At 40.0% G+C, this 20,358-nt stretch overlaps 2 protein-coding genes across 2 annotated transcripts; both read left to right on the forward strand.

The window, feature by feature from the left end:
- Window positions 1-1,563: 1,563 nt before the first annotated feature.
- Window positions 1,564-4,321, forward strand: slc18a3b (solute carrier family 18 member 3b). The gene has a single exon (XM_080873202.1). The coding sequence runs from the start codon at window positions 2,150-2,152 to the stop codon at window positions 3,716-3,718; it is 1,569 nt and encodes a 522-aa protein (XP_080729328.1). The 5' UTR covers window positions 1,564-2,149; the 3' UTR covers window positions 3,719-4,321.
- Window positions 4,322-5,107: 786 nt separating this feature from the next.
- chatb (choline O-acetyltransferase b) lies at window positions 5,108-15,168 on the forward strand. The gene is made up of 15 exons (XM_080873421.1): window positions 5,108-5,245; window positions 5,764-5,884; window positions 6,588-6,779; window positions 7,269-7,387; window positions 8,716-8,769; window positions 8,880-9,060; window positions 11,074-11,251; window positions 11,352-11,521; window positions 11,598-11,698; window positions 11,808-11,936; window positions 12,030-12,152; window positions 12,249-12,390; window positions 12,627-12,689; window positions 13,093-13,230; window positions 14,751-15,168. Exons 2-15 carry the CDS (start codon window positions 5,840-5,842, stop codon window positions 15,015-15,017), a joined length of 1,902 nt encoding a protein of 633 aa, XP_080729547.1. The 5' UTR covers window positions 5,108-5,245; window positions 5,764-5,839; the 3' UTR covers window positions 15,018-15,168.
- The last annotated feature ends 5,190 nt before the right edge of the window (window positions 15,169-20,358 follow it).

The following is a 20,358-nucleotide window of genomic DNA, read 5'->3' on the forward strand; positions in this document are numbered from 1 at the left end:
CATCATCCATAATTCAGCTCTGAGGATTAGGCTGAAACTCTTGACTCTGCCAAGTTATGCATGAATGATGTATAAGGCAATAATATTATACATTTTTTTAAGTGTTTATGTAATATGTATGTTTATCTCTCTCTCTCTCTGTGTGTGTGTGTGTGTGTGTGTGTGTGTGTGTGTGTGTGTGTGTGTGTGTACCTACACATATACATATATGTATATAAATCACTTAGGCACCGTCACTTACATAAAGCACATGCTGCTTAATCTTTATATCTTTTTTTTTTTATCTTTTTATCTTCAATATTTAATATTTAATCAAACTCATGTGCATACATATATATTCATACACTTTCCTGTGCAAAACTCCTGAGCCACCTCTCCCATCTCCTTATTCCGTGTTTCCAAGGGATAGAGCAGAATTATTTTTAAAGGAATGACCAAGAACTATTTGAGCCTAATTATTATTCTTATTATTACTACTATTGTTGTTGTTGTATTAGCAAATTTTAATTTAATAAATTTAAATGTTATTCTTTTTTTTTACCCAGATTGCTGTACTTCAATTAATATTAGTTTTCTAGTACCAACGAAGAGGTGCCAGTCTTGTAGTCTGTCCTTGAGCATGCGCTACCCTGTGATTTTAATCATTTGTAGGTCGTTATCGCCCTCTACTGACAAACAGAAAGAAGTCTTGTTAAAATGCATATATTAGAATCACACACTGACAGAAAGTAAGAATAACAACTATAAAAAAAATATTTTGCAGTTTCTTTTGTAGCGTCATACAACGAACAACAGACTTAAATAGCAATAGTACTGCGCAAGACAAATATTTGAAAGAAACCGAAACTAAAGCACTTAATTGAAATTCTTTTAATGGGTCCTTTGGGTAGTAATAGCCTGTAAATAATTCTACAACTGTATAAAATGTCAGGACTGTAGTACTTAGTAAAGGTAATGCAGTGATTTCCACTCCTGTTGTTTGTACCAATGAATTTTCTCCACGAGGTGTCGCCGATGTTAAACTTGTACCCTGCACAGTGTCTGCGCTGATAGCTGAATGCGACATTATTCCGTGTAAATGCAAACGCTAACAAGAGCCATGACTTTTGGGAGTTTAGGCAACATTTTTAAGAAGGCCATGAAAAGTATCTTTGCTTCAAAAAATGAGTGAGAGACTCAAACCTGGCCGTTTAAAGAGCCCGTGGGGGCTGAATCTGTCCACGGTACTGGAGTCTTTTGGGTGCAGAAAAGGGCAGTGTGACAAAGTAACTTTAAACAATAAGGTCAATGACGTTACTGGCAAGTCTAAGAAATGTCGTAAATGTTGTGTTTTGTGCGATTGATATGGATAGACTTTTATTCTGAAAACATGTACCGTCTCTTGTGCGTATATACTGGTGATGACAAAGCGCAATATATTTTTCTATATCTCCAAAGTCTAGAGTCACACACTGAGAGTACGAAACGATTTTTCTTCTGCGCCTTTGTAATAGTGTTCACCAGCTCTTATTGGTTGAAGTGATTGCTGCCAATGGTTGGAGATTAACATAAAAGAGACAAGTGGAGAAGGGATCCACTTGGGGGCAAGCTGGTGATGCGTCATAGCACTTGCTGAAAAGAGGAGACAAAAAAAGGGACTAAAATAGCGCCGAACCTGCGGGTTAATGTGCACCAATGGCCACGGAGTCACTCGTGGTCTCGGAGCAGAGCGCAAAAGTGCCACAGGTGATAGGAGGTATGACAACAGAGATAAGCGAGATTGAGTGTTCTCTGTTGTGCAAATAATTATCAAAATCGCTCCAAACAAAAACTTTGATATGTAAGAATAGAAGCTGAAACCTCTGCAAGGTGCAGAAAATCTACGATTTCACCACGTCACTTCTCGGGAGATCATGAAACATCATCGGACGTGGCTGAGCCGAGGACAAGAGGAGAAAGCTGAAGAAAACCATCTTCACAGATGAGGCAACCAAGTTCATCTGCGCCTCTCCCTTTACGCACAGGCGAGGTGAGGACGGAGAGCGTTACTTCAGTGTAAAGAAAGCACCAATGAGTCATCCGAGGTGTTAAAAAGATCGGCATCAGACGGAAGAAGCACAAATACAGTTTTGAATCGAAAATCCTTTTTTTTTTTTAAGAAAAGCACACCATGGATGGAGAAGGAGGCTCTTCGGGGCTGGCCAAATCAGCCGCTGTAAAACTGTCCGAGATGGGTGAAAGAACCAAGCAGTTAGGCACCGCGATGCGGGATCCTCACCAGCAAAGACGGATCATACTGGTGATTGTTTGCGTGGCTCTCCTGTTGGACAATATGCTCTACATGGTAATCGTGCCAATTATTCCAGACTATCTTGCTGATCTGGAGCTTGAGCAGTCAGAACACGTCCACGTTGTGATGCACTCCAACACTTCGGCAAACAGCACAAGCCAGGACAAAAGCAACAAGGACAATTTAGATATCCAGATAGGAATACTTTTTGCATCAAAAGCCATCCTCCAGCTCTTAGTTAACCCTCTGTCGGGAACTTTCATAGACCGGGTGGGCTATGACATTCCACTTTTAATTGGACTGACTGTCATGTTTATCTCTACCTGCATCTTCGCTTTCGGGGAGAATTACGCGACTCTCTTTATGGCCAGAAGTTTGCAGGGTCTCGGTTCTGCTTTCGCAGACACCTCTGGAATCGCAATGATAGCTGACAAATACACGGAGGAGGGAGAGAGAAGCAGGGCGCTCGGCATTGCTCTGGCGTTCATCTCTTTCGGGAGTCTGGTGGCGCCTCCCTTCGGGGGCGTCCTGTACGAGTTTGTCGGCAAACGAGTGCCGTTCATCGTGCTCGCCTGCATTTGCCTGGCGGATGGCTTAATGCTACTGACCGTGATCAAGCCATTCTCTAACAGGACTAGAGAGAACATGCCAGTCGGCACCCCCATATACAGACTCATGATTGATCCCTACATAGCTGTGGTGGCCGGGGCACTGACAGTGTGTAACATCCCCCTTGCCTTTCTAGAGCCAACTATAGCCAACTGGATGGAAACCACCATGCACTCATCTCAGTGGGAAATGGGGCTCACCTGGCTCCCAGCCTTCTTCCCTCACGTTCTCGGTGTTTACATAACGGTTAAATTGGCAGCACAACATCCAAATTTGCAGTGGTTTTACGGAGCTGTGGGCATGGTTATCATAGGGGCGAGCTCCTGCACAGTTCCCGCATGCAAAACTTTTGGGCAGCTTATCGCCCCGCTGTGCGGCATCTGTTTTGGCATAGCGCTGGTAGACACTGCCCTGCTGCCCACACTTGCATTTTTAGTTGATGTGCGTCATGTTTCTGTGTATGGTAGTGTTTATGCTATTGCAGATATTTCCTACTCTGTCGCTTATGCTATGGGTCCCATAGTAGCCGGGCAGATAGTGCACAGTCTCGGTTTTGTACAACTTAATCTTGGTATGGGTCTTGTCAATGTGCTTTACGCACCAGCCCTGCTGCTGCTGCGCAACGTGTGCCAAATGAAACCGTCCTACTCAGAGAGAGATAACCTGCTAGACGAAGCTCCGCAGGGGCTGTACGACACAATCAAGATGGAGGAGAGGAGAGCGAAGAAGAAGGGCTACAGTTCGGCAGGGAATTGCCTGTCGGTAGATGAGAATGGGTTTGACCCTTTCAGAGGACAGCGGTCCTTGTCAGAAGAGTCCTCCGGCCCGGAGTGCACTTAGACCGGTTACAATCCGACCGACAAATCAAAACATTTGTGAGATTTGTGAGGCAGACAAATTACAATGTAGTGATTTAAAATTTTATGTAAGTACCGATGTGCAAATATAAACACCTAGTCACCAACGTCACAACTGTGTGACTCGTTTTTCAAAGTTTTCTTTCATCTTTTTTCTGACTGTGGTTTCATTGTGTCAACAAACAAGTCTATGTAGCGTTTGTCAAGGATGTATAACTCGAGTTTTGTGAGAGCTCTTTCAGCTGCCGTTGAATTTGTGTGTACTATTCAGTATTATATATACAAACTATATAAATAGATATAATGTGCGTACAAAATTATATGGGACCAACTGTAAGCAGCACATTTCTCCCCTTCTCAAAATAGCCTATATTTTTAGTCTCGGAGGAAACTTTTTTCACTTGCACATCAAAGGCCTCTTTCTGTTTTGTTGTTAAAATTGTGGATTTTAATAAGTAGGCCTCTTTGTTTTATTTATTTATTTTGTTTGAAATTAAATGTATCATAATAAATGGATTTTGTACATATGTGGATACACGCACAATGTAAATTGTTCAAATAAAAAAAATATATATATCCGTGGATCTCTACAAAGTGTGTATGCCGTTGAGCGCGGGTGTGTGTGTACGAAACATTTTGTCAAGACGTAGCTAATGATGTCAGTCCCCTTAAGATGAACTAATGTGTATTAATTGAATAATTGTGGTTTTAATAAATCTCTGTTTGGATCAGTGTGACGGTGGTGATTTCATTTTCATAATTTTAATTTCAAATGAATAAAACAACATAAATGCCGGATTTGTTTCGATATTAATATAGGAACTGTAGACGATAAAAGTGGCTAAAAGTCCGCATCACCCCTCCTGCAAACATAAAAACACAAGAGAAGTGTTATTTGATTTCATTATTTATTTATTTTTTAAACGATCAGGAAAAAATCTTTATTTTTGAATGTTTGCTTGCTGACACAGGAGGCGCACATTAGTCACAGTGCGTAAACAAAAATCGAACAAATTCAAGTGTAACACGCATAAACTGATTTAGTTCTCGGTTATAACCTCACCACGTTGTCAAACCCGAGACCATGAGACAAGCTTAGCATTTAAATCTAAAAAACAACAAAAAAAAAAAAAACTGTGGACCCCGCAGGGTGATCACAGGACACCTGAATGACAACCAGACGCTCGGTCAGTTTTTGATATATATTAAAAATTTTATAGGGTGTGGGCGGGAGGGGGGAAGCAAGCTGTCAGATAATATGTTCCGCGAATAGATTTCGATGGGAGGAGTTTCTTGCCTCAAGGGGGTAGGTAAACGCAAACACCTTCAGCATCTTTTCCAAGGCGTGCTTTAATGTGGAGCCACAGCCGTATGGCGACGCGTGGGGACAGGGGAGCAGTCCAGCGTCTAAACGGAGTTTTCCTCTAACATGGGCTTTCACCGCTTGGACGTGGCAGGTGATGCCAACTTTCACACACTTCTCTGACCTTTTGATCGCTTCGCTGATCGGGTAAGGCTCTGATAAACTGTAACAAACGGAGACTTGGTGTTCATTTCAAAAGTTACCATCATCATCATATTTCTGAGCCTGTTTGGCGCACAGCGGGGGGAGATTTCTTTACTTTACAGTTTTGCTCAAGTTAAGTTTTAGTTAATCAGTCCACTTGTTTTCCACTAAAAGGACTTGCATCTAATGATGCTCCTCTTCATTGTGTCTCTTTAGGATTTTAGCACTTTTAATATTAAAATTGATGTAAAAGAAAAACCTCTTTATTTTGTTTTGGATTTTTTGAAGGGAAGGAAATAGGAAAGGGCTTTTTAAAATGTTTATCTGTCTGCAGTGAGTCAGGAGGCGCAGCTGGAATGCAAGCACAAGAAGTAAATTGCGTTAGGCTGTAACTTGATCAAAAATGGAAGCCTGCTGGCTCACTTTCAGACAGCACACAAATGTGTAGTTACATTTTATCAACAGGCCTAATTTTTATTTATTTTTTGCTTCTTTTCTCTCCTTGAACACGCTTCATGCAGGAACGGCTGAAGCCAGACCCTATTAAGGGTGGGGGGAGATTCCGAGTTATATTCACTGGTCGAGACTGGACTAATCATGCCAATCTTGGAGAGAGGGACGGCGAGAGACCGAGACAGCCAAGTATGAACACACACCGCTGCTTCTTTAAGTCAGCTTTACTTTTTTTGTGCCGAGCGCCGCCCGTGGTGCCTAAGTTGGCAAAGTAAGGGTACTGGCTTTCAGCACCACGGAAAGCGCCAGCTTCATTTGCCTAACTGGCCGCTAGGGGCAAAAAAAAAACCCTCATTCGTGAACATAGAAAGTATGTTCAAGACACTATAGCACACATTAATTTTGTGCAGAAATTTGATCAAAATGATGCAGCAGACTATAATATAACAGAGACAATGCTGCGTTTACAGGGTCAAACCAGTGCTTAATTAAATTTATTTATTTATTTATTTATTTATTTATTTATTTATTTTCTAAATACCAATTAAGGACCTTCTGAAAATATCTAAAGATTTCCAAGAATTTGCAGATACATTGTTCTGCATTTGCACTGCACGTCTCCATATTATAATCTTGGCTTACCAACAGCATGCAAATGACCAAACATCACACAGATAATATTATCAATTTGAACTTACCTCATGGGTAATTTGCAATGCACAGGAGACTGTGTAGTTTATTCTCAAATTGGCCTTGAAGCAGTCAAAATGCATTATTAACTTAGGTTCTAATAATAAACGACTGCTTTAGCTAATGAACACTGAATCCCATTAAAATGCTGACAGTTGCTTTCCTTCCATTACTCTTCGTGTGATGTTTTTTGTGATATCAGGTGCTGCCAAAGGTCCCCGTTCCCCTGCTGAAACAAACCCTTGACACTTACTTGAAGTGCGTTCAACACCTGGCGAAGGAGGAGCAGTTTAAGAAAACAAGGGCCATCGTGGAGAAGTTTGGGGCTCCTGGGGGCGTGGGAGAGACTCTCCAGAAGAGGCTTTTAGAGAGGAGGGACAAGATGGCAAACTGGGTAAACACAGACCTAACAGATGAAAAGTTGTTTATGTGCATGAACAGGAAAAATTACAGTGTGCATCCTACTTCTATCAATAAGGAGCTTCTGTATTGTTTTGACTTTATGACTATATAAATACCTGCATGTATTTTTGCACTGTTTGTTAGATAGTTGAATTGCTGAAATCAGCTGTAAATTATTTTATTTAGGATAAAAAATTAGTTAAAAAAGTCTTAAACTCCGTGATAAACATTTATCCCTGCCTCCGCTTGTGCTTTGTCTGGGTGATCGGTCAGTCCACTAGACATCCAGCTCAGTGAAATCTATCACACTCCCACTCTCACACTAGCACCACTCTCCCACTCTCCTTTTCATCTGGCAGTGATACACTGTAATGGCTTTTTACTTCACTGCACAGGTCTCAACTCTGAAAGTAATAACTTGAGTCCAAACACATTTAACAAAGAAACATTTCTCAAAAACTGTCCCTGTGTTCACATTTAGGTCTATGACTACTGGCTGGAGGACATGTACCTGAACAACAGGTTGGCCCTGCCAGTCAACTCCAGTCCTGCCATGGTGTTTCCTAAGCAGATGTTTAAAGATCATAAAGACGCCCTCAGGTATGTTCTGGACTTCTGCTATGATGACTTTTTTTTATTCACCCTTCCTTTGGAGGTTGTAAAACCAAAGTTTTTTTTAGAATAAAAGGTCAAACTAATCAAAATCGAAGATGCAGATGTTTCCATTTCGGTATTTAAATTCTTTAGCAGGTGATATTTGAGTCAGATAAACATCCAAATTTAGTTTGATTCTCTGTAAGTTGTTTTTCTAGGTGTCTATCAAGGGAATGAATGACAAAGAAGCATATTTATCCAGAGGGGAAAAGTCACAATAAGTCAGAACAAAAATAAATATAGCTTTCTTTTATTAACAGTGAATCTACCTTTCAATTACTGTCTTAAATAACAGATTTTTTTAAAATTTGAAAACCATCCGAAATCATGAGTTTATTTTTCTATATGATCCAGAAAACACAAGCTGGAACCTTTAAATAGTTGTTTTAAATGTATGTAAATGTGCTGAAAATATTCTTTTACTTATTATTACTGTTATTCTCTGATCATCTATCCTTAAAACCAATATTCTCTGTCAAGCTGCAAGCAAATGTGGGAGAACTACAAAGTAACTCACTTAATATGTCACACAATGACTGAGCATAAAGTGAGTGTGCGCTGTAAGTTCTGTACCAAAGGAAAAAAAGGCCACATGCTGAATGTTGCACACAATACTGCGCAAACACATAATCAGCTCTTTAGCTGCTGACAGATTTTTATGTTCTTTTGTATAGATGCAGACTCAGATTATTATCTGAATTTTACAGTCATGGAAAGAATCTTTGACCGTTATTAAATGAGCTGTGGTCTGCCAGAAATTACACCGGTCCATCCAGCCCTGTAGCTCAACATTAGCTTTTGTCAGCTTGCACAGCCACTAAGTGAATATTTCCAGAGCACCCCAAGCAGCTGGTAATCTACTGACACGGCCACTTATTAGATTGGGAGTGACAGGGCCAAGCTCTCCACGGAGACTCTTAGTCAGGCCTCATTTAGGGGTGTGGTGCACTGAGGCTGCCTCCTTTGTATTGATCTGGCTTTGAACGTAATAACACCAAGACAAATGATATACAACATGAGACCTGACAAGCCGCTGCGTTTTCCCTCTTTGCCCACTCACCCACTCACACATACAGACCGGCTCTCTCCCTCTCGCAAATGAACACACGCAACTCTCACACTGTATCCCAGTAATTCACCATAATGTGATTACTGTTAGTTCTTTGAGAGATGGGAGTATATGTAATTACAATCACAAGCCATTCTGCTGTATAACTTTGGTGTTTCACAACAATACCACTTTCAAATTTCACCCTCCTTCTTGCTCTTTTAAGATTTGCCGCCCGTCTCATCAGTGGAGTTTTGGAATACAAGGCTCTCATCGATACGTAAGTTCAACCTGCAAGCTATGTGGATTGAAGATTAAAACCAAAATTATATAATAATGAATCACAAGTCTTTTCATAGGTGATCTGGTGTGTGTAAAAATGTCTCTCAGGCGATCGCTGCCAGTGGATTTCACTCGAGGCCAGCTAGCTGTCATGCCTATGTGCATGGAGCAGTACTATCGCCTCTTCACCTCCTACCGCTATCCGGGATTAAAGACAGACACGCTGAAGGTCCAGATGAAGGCAGCATCCTCAGCACTGGAGCACATGATTGTGGCATGCAAGAATCAGGTCAGGACACTGGCCGTTGAGGAGACTTCTCACACTCAGTAATACTGCTGATTAAAGAGTGTTTTCTGTCCATTTGAGAGAATACATATAGAGTGACATACAAGTCAGTTTCTATGTAGCAGAGATGCTCAAGTCAGATTTTAAAGTAAGGACTAGTCTAAGCACCTTTACTTGAGTGAATATAATTATACCTTTTTTTCCCTGTGGTAACAGTAAATAAAGAAACCTTTTCTACACCCCTCTCAAATACAGAAAAAAAGCTAAGAAAAATAATAATTGTAAGTAAAGTCATTATTGAAAGGAATCTGAGAAACTTACCCAATGTACCCACTACTGCACCTCCTGAGGATCATCTTATAGACCTTTTGCATGAAGGACAGATAGAACAGAATTAGACCTGTTAGTTATTTGACTAATTTTAATTCTGCTGTAACAGGGGAGTCAGTTCTTTCTCAAAAAGCAGCGCCTGCTATGAAAGTGTGACTATCTGTGGCTGACTGTGTCTATTTGAATATTTAAACTGGCCAAAGTTTCATACTGGGACAAGACGGACCAGGAAGTACTAAAAAGGAATTGTCATAATAGACAGCATGTAGCGGTAAGGTAAGCTATAGTTTCACAGCAGGAGCCAGGTGACAGAAGTCATTTAAATCCCCAATAAGGCTCTCCTACTTGACTTTTATAGTTTAACTGCTTTATTTTAAACCCAGCTTTTAACCCAGCTTTAAAATAAAGCAGGTAAGAATTATGTGTGTGTGTGTGTGTGTGTGTGTGTGTGTGTGTGTGTGTGTGTGTGTGTGTGTGTGTGTGTGTGTGTGTGTGCGTGCGCGCGCGTGTTTAGATATTTTCGTGAGGACCAAAAACTATACTTGCTACTATACTTGTGCTACTATACTTGTGGGGACCAACAGTCTCTTAAGGGGACAAAATAGCCGTCCCCACGAGTTTAAAGGCATTTTTGAGACTCAAGATGTGGTTTTAGTGTCAGGGTTACAATTAGGTTATAGTTAGGTTTAGGCATTCAATTTTGATGGTGAGGTTTAGGATAAGCGGCTAGGGAAAACATTATGTTAATTAGATGTCCTCACTAAGATATTAAAACAAGTGTGTGTGTGTGTGTGTGTGTGTGTGTTCCTGTCTAGCTATCTTTGTGAGGACCGAAATCTGCATTCTACTATGCTTGTGAGAACCAACAGTCACTTGTGAGGACACACTCACCGGTCCTCACAAGTTTGAAGGCCTTTTTGAGGCTCAAAATGTGGTGTTAGTTTCAGGGTTACAATTAGGTTATGGTTAGGTTTAGGGTAAGGGTAAGGGTTAGGAATTCATTTTTAATGGTTATGGTTAGGGTAAGGGGCTAGGGAAACCATTATGTCAATGAAGGTCTTCACCAAGATAGCTGAACGGGCTTCTATGTGTGTGTGTGGTCTTTTCCTTACCTATCATCTAACACAATCCCCTGTACAAAACAGCCTGTACTCATTATCATCTCATCTCAGAGTCACATCAAAGTCACCGATCCACATTCAAACACATGCCACCAACATCTGCAGCATCTATAGCCCATGGCTAATATATTGATTTTTATGAAGGTTAAGAATGAGACTGCAAATTAACATGGAAAAACTCAGGAACTCTCCCCTGGAAATGATTCTGGGAGCCATCAATCTGTAGCCTCTAAGGGCCCGTCCCTATGGAGATACAGCGAGTTAACTTAATTACTGCAGATTAAATCGGCCACTTTGTCTGAGAGCTTCCTTGAGTCGCATGTTAAACTGATCGTGGAAGAGAAGCAGGTAATTGGCCCTTCTCAGTCCCTGTCATTATTACTAATGTCGTTATTATCTCAGCTGTTCAAACAGTAGCCGTAAGGTTAGCTATAAAGCGCAATTAGCATGCAAGGAAATATTTTAACTTAAATATTCTCTTGTCGAGTTGAATCACCCTGGTGAAGCTGTACTTGATGGAACAGTTGAGAGACTTGTGATTGCTGTAATTTATTTTTCTCACTAGTTTTTCGTGTTGGATGTAGTCGCAAACAGCAAGCAGCTCAGTGAGGAGGAGATCTTATCCCAGCTGGAGAAGATTGTGAAAATGTCTGAAAACGCTGAGGAGAAGCTCCCCCCTTTTGGCATCTTGACATCTGATGGAAGGACAGAATGGGCGCAAGCTAGAGAGGCACTAATAAAAGGTCTTACCACAACTTCATTCTTACTCAATTTAACATTTTAATCAAATTTTTTTAGAAAAAGCAAATCCAGGACATGGGTTTCCTTCTTTCATCTGTCCAGATCAGATCAACAGGGACTCTCTGGCACTGATTGAGAGCTGCATCTGTGTGGTGTGTCTGGATGAGCCCAGCGGCCTGCAACCCAGTGACACCAACAGGGCCCTGTTGATGCTACATGGTGGAGGACATGAAAAGAACGGTGCAAACCGCTGGTATGACAAGTCAATGCAGGTAAGACGATATTGCAGGTGCTTCAGTTTTCCATGACTGTAAAATTTGGATAATCATTTAATCCCCATTTTCTCAGTTTGTTGTAGGCGTGGATGGGATATGTGGAGTGGTGTGTGAGCATTCACCATTTGAAGGGATCGTTCTGGTGCAGTGCTGTGAATACATAATGAAATATATGTAAGTTAGCCCACTGTAGCAAGACAGGCTGCACACTGAATATGGTCATCTAAATGAATGCTGATGAGGCCAGAAGTGTCTGAAAGAAACGTGTTGTTGTTCTGAACAGAATGGAAAGTCCTTCCAAGATGGTCAAGTCCTCCAGCTATAGAGAGCTTCCTCCTCCAAGGAGGCTACGCTGGAAATGTAACCCACATATCCAAGGACTCTTAGCAGCATCTGCAGAGAGATTGCAGAGGCAAGACTAGCACAAACACACAACTACAATTATAAATAAGTACAGATTTTTTTGAGACTGGAAGTCACAAAAATCTACTGTTTTCTTCTTCAGGCTGGTGAATAATCTTGACATGAATGTTTTCAAATTCAAAGATTATGGGAAAGAATTTATCAAGCAGCAGAAGATGAGTCCAGATGCCTTCATACAAGTTGCCTTGCAGCTTGCATTTTTCAAGTAACAAATATTCAATGTGTGATATCATAAGCATATCTCTAATTGAACTGTTTGCCATCAAGGTGCAATTTCAAATCATGTCTGCCCTGCACTTAGATGCACTGGAAGGCTCGTGTCCACTTACGAGAGTGCATCAATTCGGCGTTTCCAAGAAGGTCGCGTAGATAACATTCGCTCAGCGACCGCCGAGGCCCTGGCCTTTGTAAAGTCTATGGCAGATGAGAGGGGAGCGTTCTCTGTGAGTCATTTTTCTCACTTCCGCTTTAATTACTAACTCCCACTTTACTGCTCATCGCGCCTCACTTATGAAACAGGTGCGACTGGCAACCTTGGCAAGGAAAAGTCAGTCAACCAGATGATCCCCCTGAAGATTTAGCGGATCTATGAAAAATGGCTGGCTTTGCTGCTGTCTCGATGCAACAAATGTCCTGTGTCCACTTTTTTTTTCATTGAATGACTTTTCTTCTCTGACAGGACTCAGAAAAGATGAAGCGACTGGGGGATGCAATTAAAGCCCAGACAAGTTATACAATTGCAGTGAGTATTAATCCAAAGTTCTCACCACACCAGCCAAGAAATGGTCGACATGTGCAATAAAGCATGCTATGTAATTAGCTTTAAAAGTACTGGTAGATTCTAGATTCTAGATTCGATATCTATAATGCACAGATGGAAATTCTACATTAATCTCCTCATCTAATTTTTGGTAAAAAAAAAAAATTAGAACAAGTTTTACTTCCAAAATTCTTTTTTTTTGGTTTTGCCCCAAAAATGACAGTAAGAGGCTGGTGAAAGCTTTGATGAGGCTCTGGTTGTGGCTCAGCTGTATTTCAAAGAACAGTGAGCCACATTTCTGGGATAAAGAAGTCCGTTTTAGTGAATGGATGTGGAAAAGTAACTATTCATAAAACCCTTAAATTGTCAAAAATATGTTTTTCAGGCGATTACAGGAATGGCGATAGACAATCACCTCCTTGGACTTCTGAGGATCGCAAAGGAGCTCAACATGGAAAAGCCAGAAATCTTTTGTGATGAGACATATCTGGCCAGTAACCACTTCATCCTCTCTACCAGTCAGGTACTACATAATCATATGCTATTAAAATATATATATAATTGATACCAGAAATACAAATCCTCTGCAGAACCTACACTCTTCAAGTTATACGTTTCCCTTTATCGGGACAGATGAAACACCAGATGTTCCATGGAGACAAAAAGAGAAATACAGATGTTTCTCTGCTTTTCCACAAACTAAGAATGAAAAAGAAAAAAATGATGTGTTAATATACCTGTAAAGCACAAATAAATCTGCTATTGTGTTTTCTGCAATTTGAGGATACTCGTGTGCATTTAATTCAAGTTAAGCCGCTGTGGAGTTTTTTAAGGGCAAATTTTCATTCAGTACCACACTCTATAACCAACAAAGACAATCAAGAACAATGAAGAGACCTCTTAAAGAGAATCACTAAACCATAAAGTAATTATTTTAAAGCAGTAATGGAGTCTGCAAATGTGCACGTGCCAATTTCCAAACTGCAGAAGCCTAATTAAAGATATTAGGTTTAAGGAGATGCGGAGGAGAGAGGGCAGTGGACTTTTTCACCACATCGTTTGTCACAACCTTAGAGACTGAGATGACGTCTGATGAATGGAGAACAAGTGTACTGGTAGCAGTTTTTAAAAACAAGAATTATGTGGACATCTATAATAACTACAGAGGGATAAAGCTGATGAACAACACCATAAATAAATGGGCAAGAGTTGTTGAAGCTAGGTTAATAAGAGAGAGCCCCTTCTTGTTTGCAGTGGTGATGGACAGGTTGACAGATGAGGTCAGGCAGGAGTGTCCATGGACTATAATATTCGCAGACAACATTGTGATGTGTAGTGTGAGCAGGGAGCAGGTGGAAGAGAGCCTGGAGAGGTGAAGGTATGCGCTTGAGAATAGGAATGAAAAGGAAAAGAAGCAGATGTTTGTGAATGAGACGGAGACAGGTGTATCAGTGAGGCTGCAAGGAGACATAGTTAAGGTAGACGAGTTTAAATACCTATATGGTCAACCCTCCAAACCAATGGACAGCCCACAAAAGAGATAGAGAAGGGATGTATGGGTGGGTGGGTGCAGATAGCAGCAACAGTGAAAGGGAAGGTTTACAAGACGGTAATAAGGCCTGCTATGGTGTTTTTAGTGAGATGGTAGATGATCCACTAACAGCTTAAAGAAGAAGAAAAGGAAGATGACAATGATGATGTTGTTTATCCAACCAAAACATTTTTTTTTGTTTTTGTTTCTTTGCTAGACTTCACCTGAATCTGACGTCCCCTGATAGTGAGTTTATTCTGTTAGACCATCTTTAGATTTAGCTTTTGCTTCCCTCAGAACATTTTCACCCCACAGTAGCAAATTAATCAGGTCTATTCCCGTCCTTTGGCAGCTTCACTGGCTTCCTGTAAAATATCACATTAATTTTAGGAATCTGCTTCTTACCTTTCTATGATGTCTTCAACTGTGTCCTTTAGTGTTTTAAAAGGCACCTATAAATAAAATGTAGTATTATTATGATGATGATTATAATTATGTGGTCTTGACTCCAGGTTCCTACCACTGTGGAAATGTTCTGCTGCTATGGCCCAGTAGTGCCCAACGGTTATGGCGCCTGTTACAACCCACAGTCAGACCACATCATCTTCTGCATTTCTAGTTTCTGGGACAACACAGAGACTAGCTCGGTCGTTTTCGTTAAAGCCTTGAACGAGGGCCTGCTGGAAATCAGGGACTTGTGCAATAGAAGCAATGCTACAGCTAGCAAACTTGCTGTCTCCAGCCAGGGAGCCAGCCAGCCTCATAAATCAGGGAAGTAAGCCATACTGAGGGAGTACGCCCACTCAGCTGCTCCACTCACCACTGTTAGGCTTTAGCATTAGACTCAGTAGTTAAGATGCCTTCACATGTCTTTGTTGTCTGTGCAATAGTGTTACTTTCATAACAAAATTTAAAGCCTTAAAGTTCACATGTAACTGTATATAAAACATGTACATTTAAAAAAAAATTATATATATATATATATATATATATATATATATATATATATATATATATATATATATATATATATATATATATATATATATATATATATATATGAAAACTAAAAGAAGAAACAAAAAGTTTTCTCTTGGATCTGTGTGGACAACAGAACGATTTTGGTCCAGCACTGATCCTGCTTGACTTGGTAGACTGACATTAACTGGTCTGCTGCCTTTAGGAAACTAAAGCCATGTCCGCTTTGTAGCACTGATCTGAGGGTCAATTCCTCAGTCAGTGAGAGATTCAGCCGAATGATCCTAGTGTATATTTTAGACTAGTAACATACTTTACATGGCAAAAAAAAATACCAACACTAAATAAAAGTCACTTATAACAATCATAACATCCTGTAAATGTGATTCTGCAAACCTCACTTGTTGTGTGCTGTAAGATTTAAATGTTCTAAAGTTAGTTTTTTTATTCTTCTGATGCCATCAGGTTGCCAAAGAGGCTGTGCAAATGTGAAGTCTGTGTGATGATGAACTTTAAGATGTTTATGTCAACGTGTGTGAATACCTTCAAACATAGAAAAGTGGCTGTAAGTGAGTTATGTGATATGGTTTCAGTGGCACATTCAAAGTTGTCTAGCTATAATGTATGTACTGTATTTAATAGCAATAGTTATATTATGTGTAAAGTGTTATAAACAGTGCCGCATTATAAGCAAGATACAGTCCACTAATGACTGAGGCATACCACTGTGTTCACTTATGTGCTTTTTATTTGCACTTGGAGGTAGAAGGAAGTTGATGTTAGCTACACTGTAGGTTCTCTGTGCAATAACACAAAATCAAGGGTATATGTGCAATTTGCCAAAACAGATCATTAAATGCATGGAGCTTGTGTAATTTTAAATTAACTACAGTGACCATTTTTAATATTCAGAATAAAACAGAGTACGATTTCAGTTAATTCCGGTGATCTACATCATGCATGATGTTATAGCATTTAAATGTTCACTAAAACTGGGATGTAGATTTGTCTACACATATAAATTGTGAGTGGTTTTTTTTAATCTCGTGTGGTGGCTTGTGTTACAACGAAGCAAATCCATGGTTAATTAGTGGTGCGGTGTGTGAGAATATTAGTTGTGTGCAAATGACACATAGGATATGTATCTGTGTATCATCAGCCAAAGTGAATGTCACAATTTCCAAAACTATGACCAGAAAAATTACTAGGTGACACATCCATGTTTATTCTTAGAATAATAGCTGTATTTTTATATGTCTGTGTGGAAAGTCTTATAATATAGTGAAATATTGTTAAAGAGAATTTAAAAAATGCCTTAAAACTAAAGTCATGCAAGCTGTTTTCAATAATTTCAATAAATTGTTATAATCTATTGATGTTCAAAGCTTTGATGTTAATTTGATGTGTTTCCTCTTGGTGTTTGCTGTCTAATCTGGGTGATACATGTAAAAGAATATATTTGTAGCAAAGCAGCCTGTTTAATTAATGTTACACTCATCCATGATAACATTTTTATAAAAGTAATTAATGTGTAACATGTCTCTGGCAGATCAGACATGGTGTTTTATGAAGTGCAGTGAAAAGTCCAGTCTTCTTTATTTTGACAAGGAAAACAAAATGCTAATTTATTTTGAAAGGCAGTAGCAATATTTTGTTCACAGAAGAAAATACACGTAAAAGCTGTAATAAAACTGTCATGTAGTAAAACTGGAAACTATTCCATAAATAAAAATAACTTAAAACTAAAATCGCGTCAGTGTTTTATTTTATTTTTTTTTCTTAGAAATTTGATGCCGTGTCTTGCTAATTAATCAGGTTTTATGGCGGTTTTGATTTTTGTGAAGGAGACGCTCATGACTCATCGAGTGTCACCACTCACTGGCTAATCAGTGCATGCAGTCTGTTATTTTCTGCATGACTTTTTCAGTCTCTCACATCACTGTGGAGGAATTTTGACCTACACTAGTTCACAACGTTGCTTGAGTTCATTAAGGTTTGTGGGCATTTGTTTATGCAAAGCTACCACAGCATTTCAATGAGCTTGAGGTCTGGACTTTGAGTGGGCCATTACAACACCTTGATTCTTTTCATTTTCAAGCATTCTGTTATAGATTAGCTGCTATGGTGGGATCATTTCCCAGTTTGCCAAAGTTTTAGCTGACAGATGGTCTCACATTTGTATAATTTGTGAACAGTGGAGCTCATGGTCAATGACTGCAAGGTGCTCAGCTCCTGTGGCTGTAAACAAACCCAAAATCCTCACCCTTCCACCACCGTGTTGACAGTTGGTATGAGGTGTTTGTGCTAAAGTTCTGTGTTTGTGTTTCTTCATTTTGGTCTGATTTGTCCAAAGGACATTGCTCCAGAAGTCTTATGGCTTGTTGCATGCAGCTTTGCAAACCGAAGCCATGCTGCCTTTTTAGATAGAAGAGTCATTATCCTGGCATTGTTTTTTTTTGTTTTTTTATTGTACTGTCACCCAATTTAAAATGTAAGGACTGTAGAGTATGATATGTAGCTCTTGGGTTTTTTGCAGTTTCACTGAGAAATGCATGGTTTGACTTTAAGTTGAATTTGCTGTCATTGGGTTAAAATACAGCTGAATGCCCCAGATTTGCAAAATGTCAACTTCGACTTTTTTGCTTTTAGAGGTGGTCACTCCTTCCAATGATCTATTAAACAACTGCATTTGATTAGCAATGCCTGGCTGCTACTTACCTTCTTAACTCCTATGGATGCAGTAATACAGTAAATTTCCTTTTTCACATGACTGGAGAACCTCAATTAAAAGAGAAAAGCCTTGAAATTCACAGAATTGTTTAAATGGGGTATCGTTTAACATATTCTTGAACTGCTAATTTAAACATTTACTTTGCACAGTTAATATGTTGCTATGCTGCTGTAACTGGGAATGGATACTGTCATCCATACCTGCCCTCCCCCTCATTTCTTTTCTGTTAATGTGACCACACTGCAAACTCGGAAACTGAGCCCTAAAATCCAATAAGTATGTCACGAATTGCTATAACATTAATTGATCATCTCGATTACTGATGCAGCTGTAGCTTTTTCAATCTTCCAAACATGCAATAAAATCTGTTTAATCAACAACCAAAATGCCTGGCACTAGACAGTCTAATAATTAAATATCAGATAACTAACTATTACTGTTCAGATGCTGTGAATGGTTTCAGGTCCAGTAGTCTTAACAGTTGAGCAAAACAGCCTCATCTTGAAGTAGAATGTCAGACAGACAAATACAAATGAGCTTACTTTAATTTCTGTTAGTGCAAAGCTAACATAGCTTTAAAGAAAACCCTAACAATGATGATTAGTCTCAATTACAGCTGTATGTAACTGGACTCATTTGCATGGGGTTTTCTGTTTGCAGCATTGCCACTTGAGTCACACGTTCTCAACAGATGGCCTAATTTCATTGGCATCAGATGAGGTCTTTAGGGAGAGAGACACATTTAATTCTCCATTGGTTAAACCACTGAACCAGGTCGACCAAGTGCCCATTTAGCAAAGCTTCCATGAACTGGTCCAATTAAATCTGGACTAAAAATTAGGCTAAAGAAAAATGTGGACTCATGTGGATGAAACAGCTCAATGTGTCAGTGGTAGCACACTCATAGCTGTCCAGTTCCACAATAATGCAAATCATCATCTCTGTATTCAGTGAAACAGTGAAAAATGTTTAATTGAATCAAAGCACCCAGGAATACAGGATACACTCTTGTGCCTCAAATGCCTCCAGGTTAATGTGGGATTTTCTGATGCTGCCTTTACTTTAGTCAAGCAAATATTCTATATCATGGATCAGCTGAAGAAATAAATTAGTTGCAAGCAACTTCTTTCTTGAAGTATTTACATCTAGCAAATACTACTATTGTTAGTAACACTATAGAACTAATCGGTCCGTGTCTTCTATCTTGCTAAGGGAAGGAGAAGTGTTTTCTGGTTTATTTTATTTATTTATTTATTTTAATGACAGCCAGTATCTGAGTTTCCATTTGACTGACCTCCTGCAGCCTGAGATGATGATCATCTGCAGTACAAACTGTGCCAAACCACTGAGGGGCTTTTAGTCTAAGTGGCACCCACCAGAGAAACGGGCAGAGCTGAGCTCCCATGTCTTTTTGGGTCTGCTTCTTCCACAGATAGGAGTTTCAATTTGGTCTCAGGAGTTCTTAACAAGTCTTCTTCAACAATCCACCCAACTTATCATTTTTATAATGGATTGCATTTATATTTATATATCAAAACACTTTACAATTCCACTATTCATTCACTGGTGGAGTAGCCACAGCTGACAGAACTGACTGACAGAAGCGAGGCTGCCATATCGCGCCATCGGTCCCTCTGGCCATCACCAGTAGGTGAAGTGTCTTGCCCAAGGACACAACGACCAAGACAGACAGAGCTGGGGATCGAACTGGCAACCTTCCGGTTAGAAGATTAGCTTCCCAACCCCCTGAACCACGGTCGCCCTATTTTATGGTCAAGGGGGAAACTGGACCCTATCCCAGCTGTCACAGGGTGAGAGGCAGGATACACCAAGGAAAGGTTGTCAGTCCAATTCAGGGTTAACACAAAGAGACAGCAAACCATTCCCGCTCACATTCCCAGAGAGAACCAGAGACAGGGATACAGGAAATTCTCTCTTGCTGTGAGAGAGCAACCTTTTCACACATATTGTATTTACACTGATCAAAATAATTAAAGGAAGGCTTTTTTAATCAGAGTATAACATCAAGTCAATTCATTTTCTGGGATATTGATCTGGCCAGTTAAGTAGCAGAGGGGGTTGTTAATACGTTTCACCTGCTTTGGTGTTAATGACTTCATGGGGGCCTGAGAGCCTGAGCCCAGTGTCTAGTGGGCCCTGTGCTCACTGCCTGTTACCATTAAGCCTGGCCTTGGCATTTGCTATAGAATACCCAAATTAGCAAGTCCATCGGCACCCTGTGTTTTTCAAAAATGTTACAGACGTGACAGAGACTGGAGAACGTAATGCTGCCTGTAACGTCGTTCAGCATGACCAGAATGGTGGTGAGTTTGTGATGGTGTGGGGATATGATGCATGGAGGGAATGCATACAAGCACATGTATACAAACTACTGAGCACTATTTTGAGTT

The sequence above is a fragment of the Rhamphochromis sp. 'chilingali' genome (assembly GCF_963969265.1).
Source record: "Rhamphochromis sp. 'chilingali' genome assembly, chromosome: 22".
In the NCBI taxonomy this organism is placed as follows: Eukaryota; Metazoa; Chordata; class Actinopteri; order Cichliformes; family Cichlidae; genus Rhamphochromis; species Rhamphochromis sp. 'chilingali'.